The sequence below is a fragment of the Lepisosteus platostomus genome, chromosome 4, assembly GCF_059453375.1.
Source record: "Lepisosteus platostomus isolate fLepPlt1 chromosome 4, fLepPlt1.hap1, whole genome shotgun sequence".
NCBI lineage: Eukaryota > Metazoa > Chordata > Actinopteri > Semionotiformes > Lepisosteidae > Lepisosteus > Lepisosteus platostomus.
Window position 1 is genome coordinate 13,521,376 of NC_142614.1, and position 17,351 is coordinate 13,538,726.

Here is a 17,351-nt window from a genome sequence, read left to right on the forward strand (position 1 = left end):
TGTGACTATTCCAGCACTGTTCTCTGGAAAATACAAACAACCTTCTCTGCAGAGTTTGACTACAGAGCTGCAGAGCTCTCTGACAGTTAACAGTTTGCAAGCAGTTAACCTAGGTCTGGTAACTTCGTGTGGTTTGGAAAATTATGGAATTGTACTTCGGATTTAAAAGAAAAACAAGGCACGTTTTCATGATAGTATTCCGGATTGATTCAGTCTGAGAGCATAGATGTGTGCAATGGGTGGCCGTAAGCTATTTTTGTATGTTCTAAACCACTTGGAAAACACAAGCTACACATTTTTTAAAATAAAAATTGCTCTTTTGCTGACTTGAATGTACTCTGGCTCATTAGAGAATGAAATTTTTTGTCTAGCAGATATTGTGACCTTATTAAATGCGTGAGAGAAAACTGAGTCAAAGCCAATGTCTTATTTAAGCAACATTGTTCTGCTGTTTTTCCTTTATGATTTAGACATTAGTTTCTGTTTTCTATCATCTTAAGACCTTGTATTGAAGAGTCAAAGTCAGATGGAAGTGTACTCTGCCAAACATGAAATGTCCATTTATTATTTATTAGTTCATGAAACATGGTTTTAAATTAATTAATAAAATGTTGCAGATATTTAATTGCATAACCTGTATCCTGTTAAAGGATTTAGAAACAACAATATCTGGTATTTTACTATGTAATTAAATATTGAAAGGTATTTTTCTGAAGTAAACTAAGATTTGGGGATTTCGCTTAAGTCTAAGATTAGTCTGCAAACCTCTGCTAACTCAGGGAGCTGGTAGTACACAGTGCACAAAGTTAAGAACAATAATAAAATGTACAACTTATCTTTTTCTATCTGTTCACTCAGATGTTATCATTTTTCCTCGGGCAAAAGATATTTTTCTGTCAGCTCCTAGAAGGTGTGTAACAGGGGGCCTACTGCTTCATCTTCAGCACAAACAGGTGTTAAACTGAGCTATCACTCATCAATAGCCCCACGAAACCCTAGTGTGCAAGGCTCAAATCCACAGGGGTCTGGGCTGACGGTTCAGGTTGCCTGTAATTAAGATGTAGACTACACTCTGTCCTTCCCAAAGATCAGGTGTGAACTTTAGAACTCGTGCTATAACTAAATAGCCTGAGGTATTAAAACATTCCACAAACAAGGACATTGCGGTCAATAGGTGTTTTTGGAGTCAAAGCTACTGTAGGTCAACAGAAACTCAGACCTAGTGTGCCTAAAGTACAGAACTAAATAATGAACAAGGTGCTTATAAACTTAGTCAGCCTGTTCAAACGTGTATGGTGAAAGCTACACCATCATTCAGTGTAACTTGGTGGGTCACACCTAACTACTTATGGTGTGGAGGAAAGAGGCAGCCATCTTGCTCGTTGCGGTTAGCATCCTCAGTTTTGTTCTGCCTATCTCGTATTTGCTTTCTTTTACACGTGTTGTGAAAGGTAGGATTTTCTACTGTTACAGGACTGTAATAATGATAATGATAAGAGTTGTAAGTGTGAACAATAAGAGTATATACCTGTATGAGAGTGTGTTTTGCAGAATGAAGGGTGCTCATATAATGGATCGTTAGTGTTGTTAGTGTTGCCTGACAGACGACCTGATTCACTAGCACCTTTGCAGGGCAAATCTTAAAGTCAGTCCAGGAGGGCAGCAGTTGAGAGTTACTTCAGCTTGCTTCGTGGACATTTAATTTCAGGAGAGTTCGAATAGAGGAGGATGAGCGTTTAGAAACTAGCTTGCTGTGTGTGTGTTGAAACAGTAGAGAAGGAAAGCCTGGCTTGTCTTGCCCTGGATTTCACTGGGCCAAGTGATCCACACCGCTGCCCCAGCTTTGAGGAGCCACTTCGCAGGAGGGGGCGCGTTGTTCAGTCTACGTCTGGGTGAGTCGCAGTCACAGTGCTGTGCTGTCCTTCTTTTCTCTGCTCTTTGGCCACAGAGTTTAAAAAGGCATTAAGTTCCGCTTGAAGAGACACAGTATTCTTCTCCAGACCCGGTTCCTGTGCCAGGATTTTTATGAGGGCTGTATGTGCCGTATGTGATTGTGAACTGAAGACATTAGGCCAGCTTGTTTTTCCTTCACCTTAGACCTTTTTGAAAACTGTCAAGGCCCTCAGACAGCAAGAGACATTAGCATGTAGTTACACACCTGGATATTTCCATCAGTAACGCGGCCTCAGCATTTTAAAAGAAGAAGAAATTGGAAGATTTTGCTTTCTTTTCTCTGCTTTACAAGAAAAGTTGCTTCCTAGCTAATCAGTATGTGCCAGCTAATTTAAAATGTAAACACACCCAATGCATCCATTTTGTTAATTTACTAGGATAAGTAACAGAGACGGGGAAAGGCAAGACGCAGGAAGCTACCAGTATAATCACTGCATGCTTAGCAGGTTTCCACACCTCAAAACTAAGCCTAACACGGCTTGCAAGACAGATAGCATAGTGCAGCAGTAAATTCTTCCTTGGCAGGAAATCTACGGTAGCAGGGTAATTTGGACAATGGAGCGTTTGACAGCTAACCCATCAAGAGCAATGCACCCTGGGGAGGCGACTCACTTTCAGTTTTTTCATCCAGCAGAGCATTGATGAAGCAGGGCCTAAATAGGAGCATCATTTCCCAATCAAATAACGGAGTGGCTATTTATCCTGCTGAGCAAAAGGGACTCTGTAAGGGACCAATACAACTTGACACTCTGCTTTTGGCCTAATTGTGGCAGACGTTAGCCTCTGCAGCCCAGCTTCCTGGTCAGGGAGGATTTTTCTTCAATAGGCCCTCTCCGACACAAGATGAAGTGGAGCTGCACAAAGTTTTGTTAATGATAATTGTCTTATCGAACAGAGGGGAAAGGAAAACTCTGTAAAAGGAGTGGGGTAGCAAATAAAGGCCCACATGGGTTCATCGTTTTCCTGTCTCTTGTGCTGCACTCCTGTTGTAAACTCCACGGTGGGCTGCTTTTCTCTTGCGGCATTTGTAACACTTGGATTTCAGCTAAAAGCATCAGATCTTAATGTGCTGTGGATGTGCTTTTAGTGTTCATTCCATGTTTTTAAAAGCACAAAGGAACAGCAGAATTTATAACTAGTATAATATATTTGCAGTATATAATGTACAAATATAAATATATTTATATTTAGAATGTAAGTTCTGTTTTAAAAAATACTTTTTTTGTACAGCAGTCCATTTAACTAGAAAAAAGATTAGGGGATTGTCTGTTTGCCAGTGTGGAGGAGGGCAAGTATGCAAGTCTGTTGTCTATATTTTTATGGTTTCATATCGATTTGTGGTCACAGATTGTTATTGTGTCAATGGTGTCACGTTGTCGTGTGGCGGTAGACAACTGGAAGTGGAAACAGTCACAGATACGAAAACCCAGCTCCTTCCCTCCTGCGCAGGTGAGGATGAGTTTGTAAAATCTAAATAGTGAATCCTGGAGAGCACCCGTATCTTCTGTCATTCATTCCAAATGACTCTTGATTAATTAGTTGCATCTTGGCTGTGCTAACAACGTATTAGACCATTTACAGTAATTTGGAAACTTCATAGGTGGCTGGAGATATCCAGCTGTTTAAAAGCTGATAAACAAGCTTTGCAAAGATACTAATTTATCCTGTCAAGGATATAGTAAGAAACGGAAGAGCACTGGACCTGGCAGTGGGCTGAACTCCCTGGAAAGGACTGAGAAGAGGATCCCAGTGAGATGTTCCCTGAAGAAAATGCGATGATGGATTGATCTGAAAAGAAGCTACTGTAGGGAATTGTGTCAAAGGATCTTAAATGGTGACTTTAATTTTTATCATCAGTCAGAGAACTAATAAAAGCACAAAATGCAATATGATTCTCCCTAATGAAAGGATTTAGGACCTTAATGAACGCGTGGGTCTGTTTGCCACAGCTTCGACATGTATTCAGACATTCTGTTCTGCCTCGTCATGATGCTTCACCCACGCTGTTTGATGCTTTTGCAAGCGCTTCTCAATTGCTTGTTTAGAGAGCATGAAAATGGGGAGGCAAATTCGTGGCAGTTTCACAATTCCTTCTGAAACAATTCACCATTAGCGGCAACACACAAAAATATGTCGGGATCTTAATTAAGTCCCCCTCAGGGAAATAAAAACAAACTGTATTAATCTATTTCCAGTTGGCTGGTTTCCAGATCTAATTCACTGTTACCCAGCTTTTAAACAACAGATACTGGTTTCAAACCTGGCAGCGCTGTCTCCCCACCCCTTCCAATGTGCAGTCGGCCTCCCAGTTCCACATATTCGCTGGCCTGAGAATAGAAGAAGAGTTCTCATCTCGATCGCAGTCTCCAGCAGCTCACTAGCCAAAGCAGGTCAGAAGCAAACTTGAAACAAGTCAGAAAGGGATGATTTTGTGAGGCATGCAAAACATAATTAGAAAGTGCTGTTTTTTTTTGCTGTCTTCATTATACAGAAGCTCTGTTGGAAAAGGATAGAATGATACTGTACATGTCACTCTCTTTGAAGGTTTGTAACACAGGAGCCCAGTGGTACAACACTGAATTAAAAAGAGCTTGAAACTGATACCAAAAGTTTAGAAGAGCACGGCTTGGCTGAGTTAATTTGTGCCTTAGACCAGCACTAAGCCAAAGTGTAATGAGAGACTTCCGCACTATTTTCTAATCATGAGTTCAGTCGTATTTCATTACTTTCCTTGTTTGTAAATGGAATACATGGCTTTGGTTGCTGCGGAATCAAGTCTGATATCTCTACCTTCACCTGCATATTAGCTAAACCACTGAGGCACATTACACAGCAGTTCATTGCTGCTGTTTGCTTCTTCAATATATGCATGTGCTGCCTAGTGCACGATACTTCCTTCAGCTCAATAAGATAGTGAAGAAAATAAACTGTAGCCTCTTTCCAGATTGAATAAAATGAAAGCTTATCTAAAACACGGCCATTTCTCATTTACTGCATGTCATAACCTTATCTCTAGACCCGTTTTCCAATAATGCACTGTGTGCATCTGTGAGGTAGACAAAATCAATTTTTATGGATTCACTTGTGCAATCCCATCACTTGCCTTGTTAGATAAGACCCGGAATTTGAATTTTTAAAAGCTTTTTATTTACTTTTATTATTTTTGACTAAGCCTAAAGAATTCGCTTGCCAGTCTTAGGTGAGGGAACTCTTTTCCTTTTAAGTCGATTTGACCCATTTACTTAAGGTAATCTACCTTTCAGGATTTTAATTTTGGGGTAAATAAACCGTATCCTTAGTCCTGCCCACTGTGCCAAGACATTTCAAAGATGAAATATGATCACATTTAGCAAACTCCTACAGAGGACATACCTCTGGGAAAGGGTCACTTGTTTCCTAATGAAAGCAGTCAATAGCAATCTCTTTTAGCAAGCTTGTATTAATTAGAATGAAACAATGGGCGATAATGGATGAGGGGTGTATTTATTTATATATTTTGTTCTTGTGCCATTGAGCTGCTGCAGTTTTTCCTTGAAAAAGTTCCCCTTCCTGATGGCACGTTGATTTTTCAGCAGAACAGAACTAACTTATTGGTATGTCACCAAAAGGAATCCTCAAGCGCCCAGCAGGAAAGGAAAGATTTTGCCCAAGTCCCGGTGCAGCTCTGAAACTAAATTAATGGATCAAATAGAAAAGTCGTGAAAAATCCCCTTCAGAAATGAATGTGGAGTTCTGTAGGGTGTGTGTAAGGAAGTAACTGTGTAGAAAAGCTGTACAGAGGGCCTCTCGAGTGGCTACATATGGACGAGTCCCTATAGAACAGGATTATCCAGCCCTGGTCCTAGAAATTACCAATCCAGGTACTTGTTCAGGTCATTTGTTGTAAATTGTAAAGACTGGGGTCACCTGTAATTACTTGTCAGTTTAGTTAATGATTAAAGCTTCGAGCATGATGTCTGTAAAAGCTATGGAAACTGCTGGACTGGGGTCTCCAGGAGCAGAACTAGAGTCCCCTGCAGTTGTTCTCCTGAAGTCTTCAGAAGACATCCAGCAACAGTGAAACACATAAGTGTTGCTATGAAAGTGCTATGCACACTGCAAGATTCCCTGTGTGTGCCGGCTTCCTTCCAGGGGTGTTCTTGGTTGCTCTTGCTTTAGACTCTGAGGGTGTTGCCTGGTTCCTCTGCTATGTATTCTGACTGATGGGACTAAGCAATAATGACCCCTTCAAAACAATTATGTCCTGGATGCAGTGTGCATTCGAGCTTTGCAGTTGCACTGAGAGAAAATGTTGCTGTAACCCTGACATGCGTAAACACTCAACACAACCCATTCAACAAACATTGTTAAGCCAGCACTTTTCCAAGCTTTAGAATGTCTAGTATTTGAATTGATAATGTCTTGAATCGATATGAATTCTCTTGCCATTAAGTAAGGAGGTCGTCTATCTGTTCTAAATGAGGACTGCCCATTCTGTATTGATCCATACATCAGCTTGCTACGTGGAGTGTTAATTCAATACTCAAATCAAAGATGTATGGGATCACAGGGCTAGTAGTGTTAATTCTTCCTTGAATGGTCTTTAGATTCTTTCTTTGTCTGATAACAGCATCAAAAGTCTTCTCTAATTAAGCTGTGTCTGTGTAGTCACAAATCTCCCTTACATTTAGGATTCTTGTCAGGTAACCTGAAAGGTGGCTTTCATCTGTATTCTGATAAAAAGGACTTGATTTTTGTTAAACACCTACCACTAGAATAAAGGCTGTATTATTTTTTGCTAATTACAGTACACTTTTTTACCATTTTTGTCAAAGCGATGAGTAATGCTTTTTAAATCCACATTTGGTATTCTTCTTCAGTGGTCAAGTTTTCTTCCACGATTGTCCATCTAAGATTCTATAACTGTTTAGCTGAAAACAAGCAATTTGCCTGTACTCTCTGCCTGCACAAAGTTTTTTTTTATGATTTTCTGGAAATTGCGAGCCAATTTCTCTCTGAAACAAAAAGCTTTAGACATCATCACATGAATGCTGAAGATTGCAGCCTGTAGAAGTTGCTGTAAAGTGCCCCTTTTCTCTTTCTGTTCCCAGAAAAAGAAAATGTGAATACTGACAAGTTACCTTGAACTTTCTAACCGGTCTTATGAGATACTGCCAGCCGTAAGCCTAATACTTTGTGAGATGACACTTGAGCGTTGCTGAGCGTCAAAGCCTCCTGTGACTTTGAGTGCTGTATAACATCTGTTATTCATTTAATTAATTTGTGGCTCATAATTTTATCCAGTGTGACTTTTATAGAGTACCCATTCATATAGTAGGGCATTTTACTGAAAAAACCTGAGCGAACCACCTGGCTCAAGGAGAAAACAGCAGCACATGACTTAAGCTTCGAACCCACAACCTTCCGATCTCAGGTTCAGAACTGTTACTGCTGCAATACACTGCCATTAGCTGGTGCGTTTGGAAGAACCAGTTCTGTGCACCCTTGTCTTGTGCCGTGAGTTCTGACAGGTTCTGCAATCACACAGGTTCCTTGACACCCCTGGCCCAGTCTCCACAAACCAGCAGCAGAGGTTCACAAGCTAAGGTTTATTTGATATAATACACCAGCATCTTGCACCAGTGTTTCTTGTAAACATTAGCACCCACAGAGAAATTCAAATACAGTATATTCACGTACCTCAGCACAGATAGAACTGACCCCAGTGCATGGATATAAGAACTTGCTGTTTTTGCCCATATAGTACAATAATTCCTCCTTTTCATTCCTCCTTTTTCACTGAGGGACCACACTCAGACTAAGCTTTTGTACTGATGTCAACGAGTTCCTTGTCATATCTACCTCCTAATTGAATTCCATCCATTACACATTCATCAGTAGTAATTCTTAATCCATTTTCTAAAAATACATCTCTGATAATAGATGAATAAATGTTAGAGGCTTGTCTTTTGAAGAGAATGGATCACCTTTTTTGTTCAAGAGGAGTGATGCATTTGAAAGTACTTGGGACATCATTCCTGGAATGTAATTTTAAAAAGCTAAAAAGTGTCCATACTATTATGGTTGACATTTCAGAGGTGATTTGAATTCAAGCTTGTTATCATTCAGTTGTTTCAGGCTGGCACTGGGAAAGTGGGCACTGTGTGCTTCTTTTCCTGCTTATCTGCCATGACAGACTAATCGTCCTTTCTGCTGGGAGACAGAAGTCAAGGGGATGTCACAGATGGACTGGAGATGAATAATTACATCTGGGAGCAAAAGTGATAAATAGACACAAAAAACAAATGGAGCCAAGACCGAGATATTGTCCGTGGCCAGACAGGGCTTTTTCTTTATCTTGTGGTTGCTGGGCACCCCAGTTCCTAGGCCAGTTAACCTCAGGGCTAAGTTGATCCCTCCAAACGAGTCTCGGTGTGCACAGCATGTCCAGGGAGCTTAAACCTCCAGTTGCAGAGTTCAGCTTTTCCAGTTGTGTGCAGAACCCCAGCAGGATTTCTTTTTCTTTCACTCGTAACAGATTAAGAAAGAGGAGGATTTATGTAGGTATCTTTCCCTTGTCAAGCTTGAATCAGAACTGACTAAAGTGGGCTTTATCAGACGGGATTGATATCTTTCTTCTGGGCAGATAAATCAGCAGTGCAGCAGAGACAAAACAGTGTATCTGCCAGGTTTGTCTGTAGAGCGGACAGTTGTTCTTCATAATAGGAGGTTTGAAAAATACAGATGTTCTGAATTCACTGTTACCTCTTCCAGTCATTACAGTTGTATATTTCACTCATACTAAGTAGAATGCACATTATCTTAGAAAATGCATGCTGTCTTAAGCCCTTTTTCATGACAGAAAAAAGTATCTTCCCCTTCTAGTCATGCAAATTAACAGTAATTAGAAACAATAAATGCTTGGTTAGTTCACTTAAGGTTTTAAACTAGGGTTATTTTTGAAGTTCTCCTTTAAAAACTAAAGTTTCCTAAAATATACAGCATTAAAATACAACATTATTTTTCCCGCAGATTTATTTGATATAGTATGCCAGCCATAAGCTGCTAAAAGACCATATTTTAAGTCGCAGCATATAACATTTCTTTTTCAAAGTGTTGGTTGTCATCGAATATTGAGTCTATTGTTTCCAACAGCATCTTGATTTATCAAAGGACAGGGAGTACCAACTTCAAATACGCAACAAAACATATTTTAATATTTCTGCCCTGCTGATTGTTTTGGTCAGTCAATGGGAATTTTTTTATACTGGAGGTTCTTAATCAATGTTGTATTGGATATACTCAGTGTTATTTACTGGAAAACTATTGATGACAGTTTTCCGTGAAAAATTGGTTTTCTTGCTAGCAGGCAAGCATGATTACAGTCAGAATGGCTTTTTAGTACACAATTCAAACCTGTTATATTTCAGTAAATTCGTATTTTTCTGTTTCTTTATTTATTAGAAACAAAATTATTATTTTTTTTAAATTAAAGTGTGTTAAAACTAAAATAAAACTATCCTTGGTATTTATCATGTATCATCATAATGTATTTTATTCATAATATTAAGACATAACCTATGTTGTCCTGTAGTTCATAACTGCCTGTCCACACTTGGTCTGAAAGAAAACACATCTTAATTAGCCGTTTAAAATTAAGACAGGAATATGTCTTCAGAAATAATTCTTAAATTTTACAAAGTGAAAAACTGGGATAATAATAATAATAATAATAAACTTTATTTTATATAGCGCCTTTAAAGGTGGCTTCTCAAAGCGCTTTACAGGATGACATTAACAATAAATAAGAAGACTACAACAATAAATAAGAAAAATTTCACAAGACAGGACACAATTATAATTACAGCAATACAACAATAACAATAGAGGAGACCGTGGAAGATGGTATTAAGAAGAGCAGAGGGGTGAAGAATGGAACCAGTTAAGTAAAGGCTTTTCTGAAAAGGAGGATTTTGAGTCTGGATTTGAAGGAGTTTAGAGAAGGTGACTCTCTAATATCCTTGGGCAAGGAGTTCCAGAGCTTGGGGGCATAGCAGGAGAAGGCCCTGTCGCCCATACAATGTAGACGGGCTTGGGGGACAGTAAGGAGGGCAGAATTTGAAGAGCGGAGGTTGCGAGGTGGGGAGTAGGGCGATAAAAGTTCAGACAGGTATTGAGGTGCCAAGCCTGAATGGATGCAGGATGAACTGCTGTTGATGTTCCACATCTGTAATTTAAAGAAAGTGTGGGAGAAAGTCTGTCTGGAGTGCAGCATTGTGTTTTGAAGCAGATGGTCTCCTCTCACCCCAAAAGTGCCCTTTCCAGTCAGAATGATCAGAATTAAATGATTCTGAAGTGGTATGTTTTCTAAAAATAAGGAAACACATTTGTTTGTCCATTAAAGTGTCCTCATGTAGAGAGCTACGTTATGCCATGCGCACGCTGATAAATATCCCTCATTAGGGATGAAACCTGTGTGTGAGCGAATGAGTTCAGTAATCCAGTGTGAAGCACACAAGAACTGCTTTTGACTGGTGTTGAGCAAAAGCAACAAAGTCCTGAGCCTTCTGTTGTAGCAGCTCAAGGAGTGGTTACAAGGCCTGGGCTTTAATGAGCAAGCTATCATATTTTATGGACCTCTTCTGGCTGTGCTTGGCAGTTGACAGATACTTCTTTTTCCGAGAGTTTCACTAATGGAGCCCTAATGTGATTTAAAATTATTCCATAAGAAGCCACTTTGCCTACTTAGGAATTTATATCTTTCTGCAAAATGGTTTAACGACTCCACAAAATATGTTTTATAGTACAGTAAAGTGGGCTTTTAGTTAGAGGTTTTTCTTTGTTTTATTCTATTATTTGCATTTTTTTAGGGTGGCCAAGTAATTTTGCTTCCCTGAGTCCTAGGGCTGCGCTCTCACTGAATAGTGCAGTTTTGTAAAGTGTGTAAGCTGTAAGGATGAATGTGTTTTGTTGTTCGACCATGGGAACTACATTGTTGTTACGGAGTTCTGAACTGTTTCATTATTTGGGAAGAGTTAGGAAAAAGGCCTCCTGGGACACCTTGCTGTTTGGTTCCTCTGTCAGTGTTTTGTTTCGCACAAAAAACAGCTCTAGAATCTGTATCATTGTTTAGATTTTCTTCTCCCTCATGCCACTGCTTTGAGTCTAAATGTGGATTAACCCACAGGTAAATTTTTACCTTTTATCTTCTCCATTTCTGAAATCCCAACCTCTGTTTCTATCAGCTTTATAGATAAAGCAAGCAAAAAATGTTTCACTTGAAAGCCAACCAAGTTGGCTAAGTATGAGGAAACAGTCCATCCTAATCTCTCTTCTAAGCTCTTTGGCATTAAAGATTTTAAACATTTTAAACTTAACATTTTTTGTCTGGGAATAACACTCTGGAGTCCACAGTTTAAGAAGGACGCCAACAGCCTTTTTCTGGCCAGTGAGAATGTCTTCCCTGTTCCAGGGACTGTGCTGTGTTGGAATACCCTGTTGAAATATGGAAACTGACTTTTCATCGCAGGTGAGGGTGCAGATATTTGCACTCAATTTAAATTATATCCAAAACTTCCACAAGGGCCTTTCAGCACGAAGACCCCTGGAGCGCTTGTGAACACAGCACTGACAGCCCAAGCTCAACACATCACCCTCACAGAGCAGGAACTGCAAGTAAAGCCCTTGACTTGAATGCACAGTCCCCGTTATTAAGAAATCCCAACATATTTTCTTGGCTTTAAAAAAAAATGACATTTTGTTGTTGTGGCACAGCTACAATCAATATCTATGCTTCCCCCTCTGTACAGTTCTTTGGTATGTGCAGGAATTGAAACTCTTCTGCTGCTGGGCTGGTTAATTACTCTTCAGAGACACTGCCCTCTCTTCTTCTGGACATTTTCACATTTTGTGTTTCATAGCTGTTTGTAGCTGTTGGAAGAGGACCTACAGAAACCAGGGAGAACAAACTGCAGACTTTGCTAAAATATATAGGAATAGCAACATGCTGTGAGCAACGGCAATAGACAGGAATAGGAACGTGCTGAGAGGATAGTTGGGTTTTCAACTGACTGTACACCCAGTGCACAAGAAGTGGAGCTACTTTGTGATCACTGCTTTTCTGCTAGCGCAAACTACGCCCTTTCTGGATTGTGCGCTGAAACCCTCTGAAAGGAATCTTGATGGCCTTAGCCTGAAGGTGGGTGGGAATGAAAAGGCTTATAGAAAAGTGCAGTTGCCTGTGCAGCGTCCATCTTTAATTAGTTAGGTGGGTTAAAGGTGGGTCATGGGCCTCTGGCATCTCAGCTACTAATGTGTCAAAGCAAAGTAAGGCCTTAACGGGGAGAAGGAAGTTACACTCCCAGAGGATTAATGATTTGCTGACCTTGTGTCAGCCATTATGAGCACTAATTGTGGCTGTGCAGTGTAGTGCAATTTATACATTTCTTAGTGGGTGGCTAACCCACATACCTTTAGGCAGATACAGAAAAAGTGCCTTAGTTTTTATGTTTTTTTTCCATTAATTGATTCAGCTCTGCAATATTGTTGACATTAGAGCAATATAACTAAGTTGTTTTTGTTCTGTAATTATATTACCAGCAGGGTATCAATAGTGAGGTGCCAAAAGAATAAAAATTACCTCATGCATATACAGTATTTTATACATCTGTATAAAATACGTCAAGCTTACTTATAAAAAAGCTGATCCCAGATTTTATTGTATTTGTAAAAGCTTTTTTTTTCCAAAGATGTGCATTTTTTCAGAAAGATTGGTGCATCCTACACAAATACATGTACCTATGGATAAATCCATTTATAATACAAACAAGAGGCACTTAATTATATAAAGAGATTAGAGATCTAAAACAAGATACCCAGCCATGGTGTCAATGCCAAACCCATTACTAGATGAGATCTTAAGATCAATTAGCTACTAGCAACCAAATGTGATGGCCTGAGTGACCTCCTCTCTTTTCAGTGTTCTTCTGTCTTTATGACTGGATTGCAGTGCTGTATCAGTAAGGGCTACTCCAAAAAAATCTTAAATTGGTTGTGAGAATTCCTCTGTTCACCACTGGACACTGATTATAGGCTCTGACTATAATCGGCTTGGAATAAAGACTTTTTTTCCTTTACAAGATCTGATGTCAGTCCAAGACAAAATGTGAAAATTACAGCTCTGTGCTGACTACTGGAGTTACTGTCTCCAGCTAATATGTGTACAGTGCTTTTAGCTTCTTACAGTAAGTCATTTTTTAACATATTCCATCGCATACTCGCAGTACAGTTTGGATACCAATGGTCGTGTGTAAAATTTGGAACTCTTTACTAGACTGTATCTGTGCTAGATGTGGAACAGGGAGCTAAATAAGGTTCTGTACAGCTGTCAAGCATATGCTTCTCTTTGTAAGGTCAGAACCCATTCTGACTAGACTTTCTGTAGCGATATACTTCCTACAGCTGATATTGCGATTGTGCGTTGTTTTCAGTTTGGCTGCTGTCCACCTACAGTATAGTAGACTACAGCAAACTAAGCAAAGTGGAGTCGACATATTTTAACCAACATCTGTCAGTACTGCAACAATGACACTATGCCTGATCCTCTACCTGAACAAGAAAGTGAAGTCCAGGTATGTTAGGTAGCAGGCAATTAAAAACCCTATATGTGTATTTAAGGGGTTAAATAAATCAGCAGTTTTAAGCTTGTTGACATAATTCAGGGGCAGAGGCTCAGACAAAAGCAATGCTCCCTTGGATAGATAATGACAAGAACGGCAGCGAAGAGGAAAGCGTCCTCATAACCCCTGTCAGGGCTTCGGGACAGCTGGCAGTGTGGCTGGTGTAAGACCAGACAGGCCGCGACTGGGAGGCAGGGCCCTTTCCTGCAAACCCACCCAGGGTACTCCCTGAAGAGTGATCCAACGCACCCTGGCTAGCGTTCACACAGCGTGCTGTTCAGGAAAGAGGTCAGGGGTGAGTCCTCTGCCCCCCGCCTCAGCGAGGACACGGATGGTTTGCCTGGCAGAGAAACAAGCGCCACGCTGGTGTCGGGGTTTGTCTTTGTGTTTGCATGGCACAGGAAAGAGCTGAGGAGCCATGAAGGCCCAGAATCACAGCTTCATAACTCCGCTGACAGCATCGTCAGTCACCAAGCTGAAGCATGAAAAAAATCAACAAAGATGGGCCGAGCAGGTGCTGCTTTAAAGTGTTGGGTGTCATTATGTTGCCCGTAGCACACAGAGGGTGGCTGGCACAGGGGAGAAGGAGGACATGAGTACTTGGGCTGTGGAGAGCTGGATTTGCCCCTCAGCTTGTGGGAGAGCTCAGGCTGAGTTCAGGATGTCAGCTGTAACTCCTGACTCCTGCAGTCTGATTAGGACCCACTCATGAGCTCAAGGCTGGGGAAGGGAGGATGCAAAGATTAGAGCCCTCTTTGTTCTTCTAAAGGAATGGAGGTTTAGCAATAAGAAAGAAAATAATTTCTGTTTTGGCTTGTAGTCATCGAAGAACTGTATCTCACTGAAAATCGCTTGTACATGCACCTTGTTGAGAAAGGGCAAAATGAGATGGGGACAATGATATCTGAAAGAGATTCAGCAAGACAAATATGTGCCACACATTAGATGGGATTAACAGTTTCTGTGATTTGTTTCAGGTTTTCCTATAGCTAAAACAAGTTACTTTGGACTTTTTTCTTGTAATTCAGAATAGTTTTTTATTATAGTATAGGCCTTTTGGCAATACAATCGGTTTTAGCATTAATTTCACATCAGGTGTAGGTGTTTCTTAAAAAAATAGGTTTATTTCAAATAAGAAAAAGATGATTACACAAAATGCCCACAGGGTGCAACAACAAAATAATTATTTTCTTGTCCTTTTGCGCTCCCTTGTCATAGACTGATTTCTCAATAAGAGAAACCTGGTGCAGTGTTCAGACGTAAAGCTTACTGCCAGCTTTGTATTTCTAGCATTTCCAATTATGGCTTCAGTCTCTTAATGATTGTGGAAGCACATACAGAACCTGCACATATGCGCGCACGCACACATATAAAAGCACATTAGGGTCTTCTCCCTTGGCTCATTCAAGATAAAACTCTTCAGCTAGGTTGACAGCTCAGGCTTTAGGTTGCCTTGTACCTGGGACTGCGGCTTTGAGTTGGCTCCCCCCGCTGGCTTGACCCAGGCAGTGCAATTGTATCTGTTCAGAGAACTTCTAACTCACTGGTAATGCCACTGAATGTAACTTGCTTTTATAGCAGAAACCTTCATCACCCAACGCTTCCTGAGCTTCAGATTAAAGCTGAAAAAAGATTAATGCTGAAATAACTGCAAGCCTGTTATATTTATAGTTCATATTGCTTAATAACTCATATCTTCTTGCTGGACAGCCGGGCTGTCAGACATGCTGCCATAGAGAGGAAAAAAGGAGGCGAAGGGATGAATTACTGATGTACTGATATACCTTCAGCTGAATGAGCAGGCAAGCCCATCTGATTCCTCCCTGCCTGAATCAATAATTTATGTCTGTTGGTTGGCCTTATAAATAGATTAGTCTGTTCTCTTCTTCAAATGATAGATTGTGGAGGAAATAGTATTTTATTCCGTTAAGGGCTAGAAAGAAAATTCACATAGTTTTGGAAAAAAATTAGAAAGGTCATTCCATATTACATTGTTCACTGAAGTACATGGTTTTTAGCCCTAAGAGTTGAAGTGCGCTTTCCTGTAGTGAAGTTATTATGGAGTCTTGCTGAAAAAAATACATACATTTAAAGGGGTATACAGGTAGGATCACTTCAGGACACTTAGGGGACAGATTCTTCAGGAAGTCTGAGAACAGGACCCCAGTGAAGGCTCTTCTAGTGGAAATAGCATCACTCTTTTTTTGTAGCTTATGTCTGACATTTTTTTGTATTTTACACAGATCAGAAGAGTTTATGTGAAGACCTAGTAATACTACAATGCAAGAATGTCTAAGGCCTGAGTTAATCCTTAGTCATCGTATTATAATCAATTACTGTGTCAGATTTCTGCTTGACTGTCTTTAACCCACCCATTAACAAGCTGAGGGCTGGGATTATATTGTCCTTCTGTGCTTGTGATCACGCAAAAGCTGTTCAATGATGCGCCATAGTTTGTAGACTCACTAGGTTTACTCCTTGCGTGTGCTTAATCACGTTTACTCATTTTATGTCTACTCCGGAAATGAGTAAACGGGCTCGTCATTTGCGACTGGTTGCTGGAGCAAAGCTTTTTAAGGCTTGGCGAAAAAATGCGAAATGATGAAGCTGGCACGTATCAGATGTGGTTGTTGCTTAGCGCAGTGAACTGATACCCCTCTGTCTCCCCGTCTCCAGATGATGACTTCCTGAGAGAGCTGCCGGAGACGTTCCCCTCCGATCCCCCAGAGCCCCTGCCTCACTTCCTGCTGGAGCCCGAGGAAGCCTACATTGTCAAGAACAAGCCGGTCAACCTCTACTGCAAGGCCACGCCGGCCACGCAGATCTACTTCAAGTGCAACAGCGAGTGGGTCCACCAGAAGGACCACGTGGTGGAGGAGCGAGTGGACGAGACGTCAGGTAAGTGTCCGGCAGGGGTCAGCAGAGGGCAGCTCCTTTCGAAATGTGATGAAGGGCCCTCGGCCCCCCTGCATCTTTGCTACAAGCCTTTTCCATTTGTCAGACACAAGAACGCTTTTCTGTTCCAGAGGGACCTGAGTGTACTTTTTACTCTCTTCCTTCATTTCCCACTCCAAACAAAATGTTCTGATTGCAGCACTGAGAGGGCTGTCGGTGTTGATAATACCAGCCCTTTGCTGGCTCTGTGTAGCTCTTGTTGTGGTAGTAAAAGCTCCATTAATTGCACTGCCATTCTACTTCAAACAGCTTCACCTCCCGGGGCTCCTCCTCTGCCTGCCCTCATGCTGAAATAACCGATTCTGCAGCAGACCTCTGCCTGAAAACGAGATCATAAAAACGCATTGATTATTCGGTTTCTTACTGATTGAATCGTGTCGTGAGGCTGCTTTATAAACAGTTTCATCAATTCATTACCCACAGTGCTGTTAGACAGATTGCGCCAAAGACTCACCACTCCTTATAGAGAGAGAAGTGGCCCTTCTTCTTCTGCCCCCAGAGTGATTGTGCCCAAATGCTCCCAAGTTTGGAGTGAAGCCTTAGTGAGTCATTTCTGTTCCCAAATCAAATCTAAAAAATAGCTTTGCTTGGGCGTAAGTAAAATTAAGATTTGGAACTCTTCTGGAAAGAATGAGTGTTGTTAGTTTCAGCTCTTTCCAATGCAACATTGTTTTATGTACTCCAAACAGATTCTTTTGTTTTTAAAGCTCACCACTCACCCAAAGACTTGTTAGTGAGCCGATTTATTATATTTCTAGATTTTCCATTTTTTAGTAGTTGTCTTTC

At 40.7% G+C, this 17,351-nt stretch overlaps 1 protein-coding gene across 2 annotated transcripts in view; it reads left to right on the forward strand.

The window, feature by feature from the left end:
* Window positions 1-17,351, forward strand: part of LOC148672748 (netrin receptor UNC5C) — a 177,983-nt gene that overhangs the window by 80,816 nt on the left and 79,816 nt on the right. For both annotated transcript variants that reach the window (XM_088628611.1, XM_088628612.1), the window contains exon 2: window positions 16,287-16,508. In XM_088628611.1, the coding sequence (XP_088484737.1) occupies window positions 16,287-16,508 (222 nt within the window). The remainder of the gene's footprint in view (window positions 1-16,286; window positions 16,509-17,351) is intronic.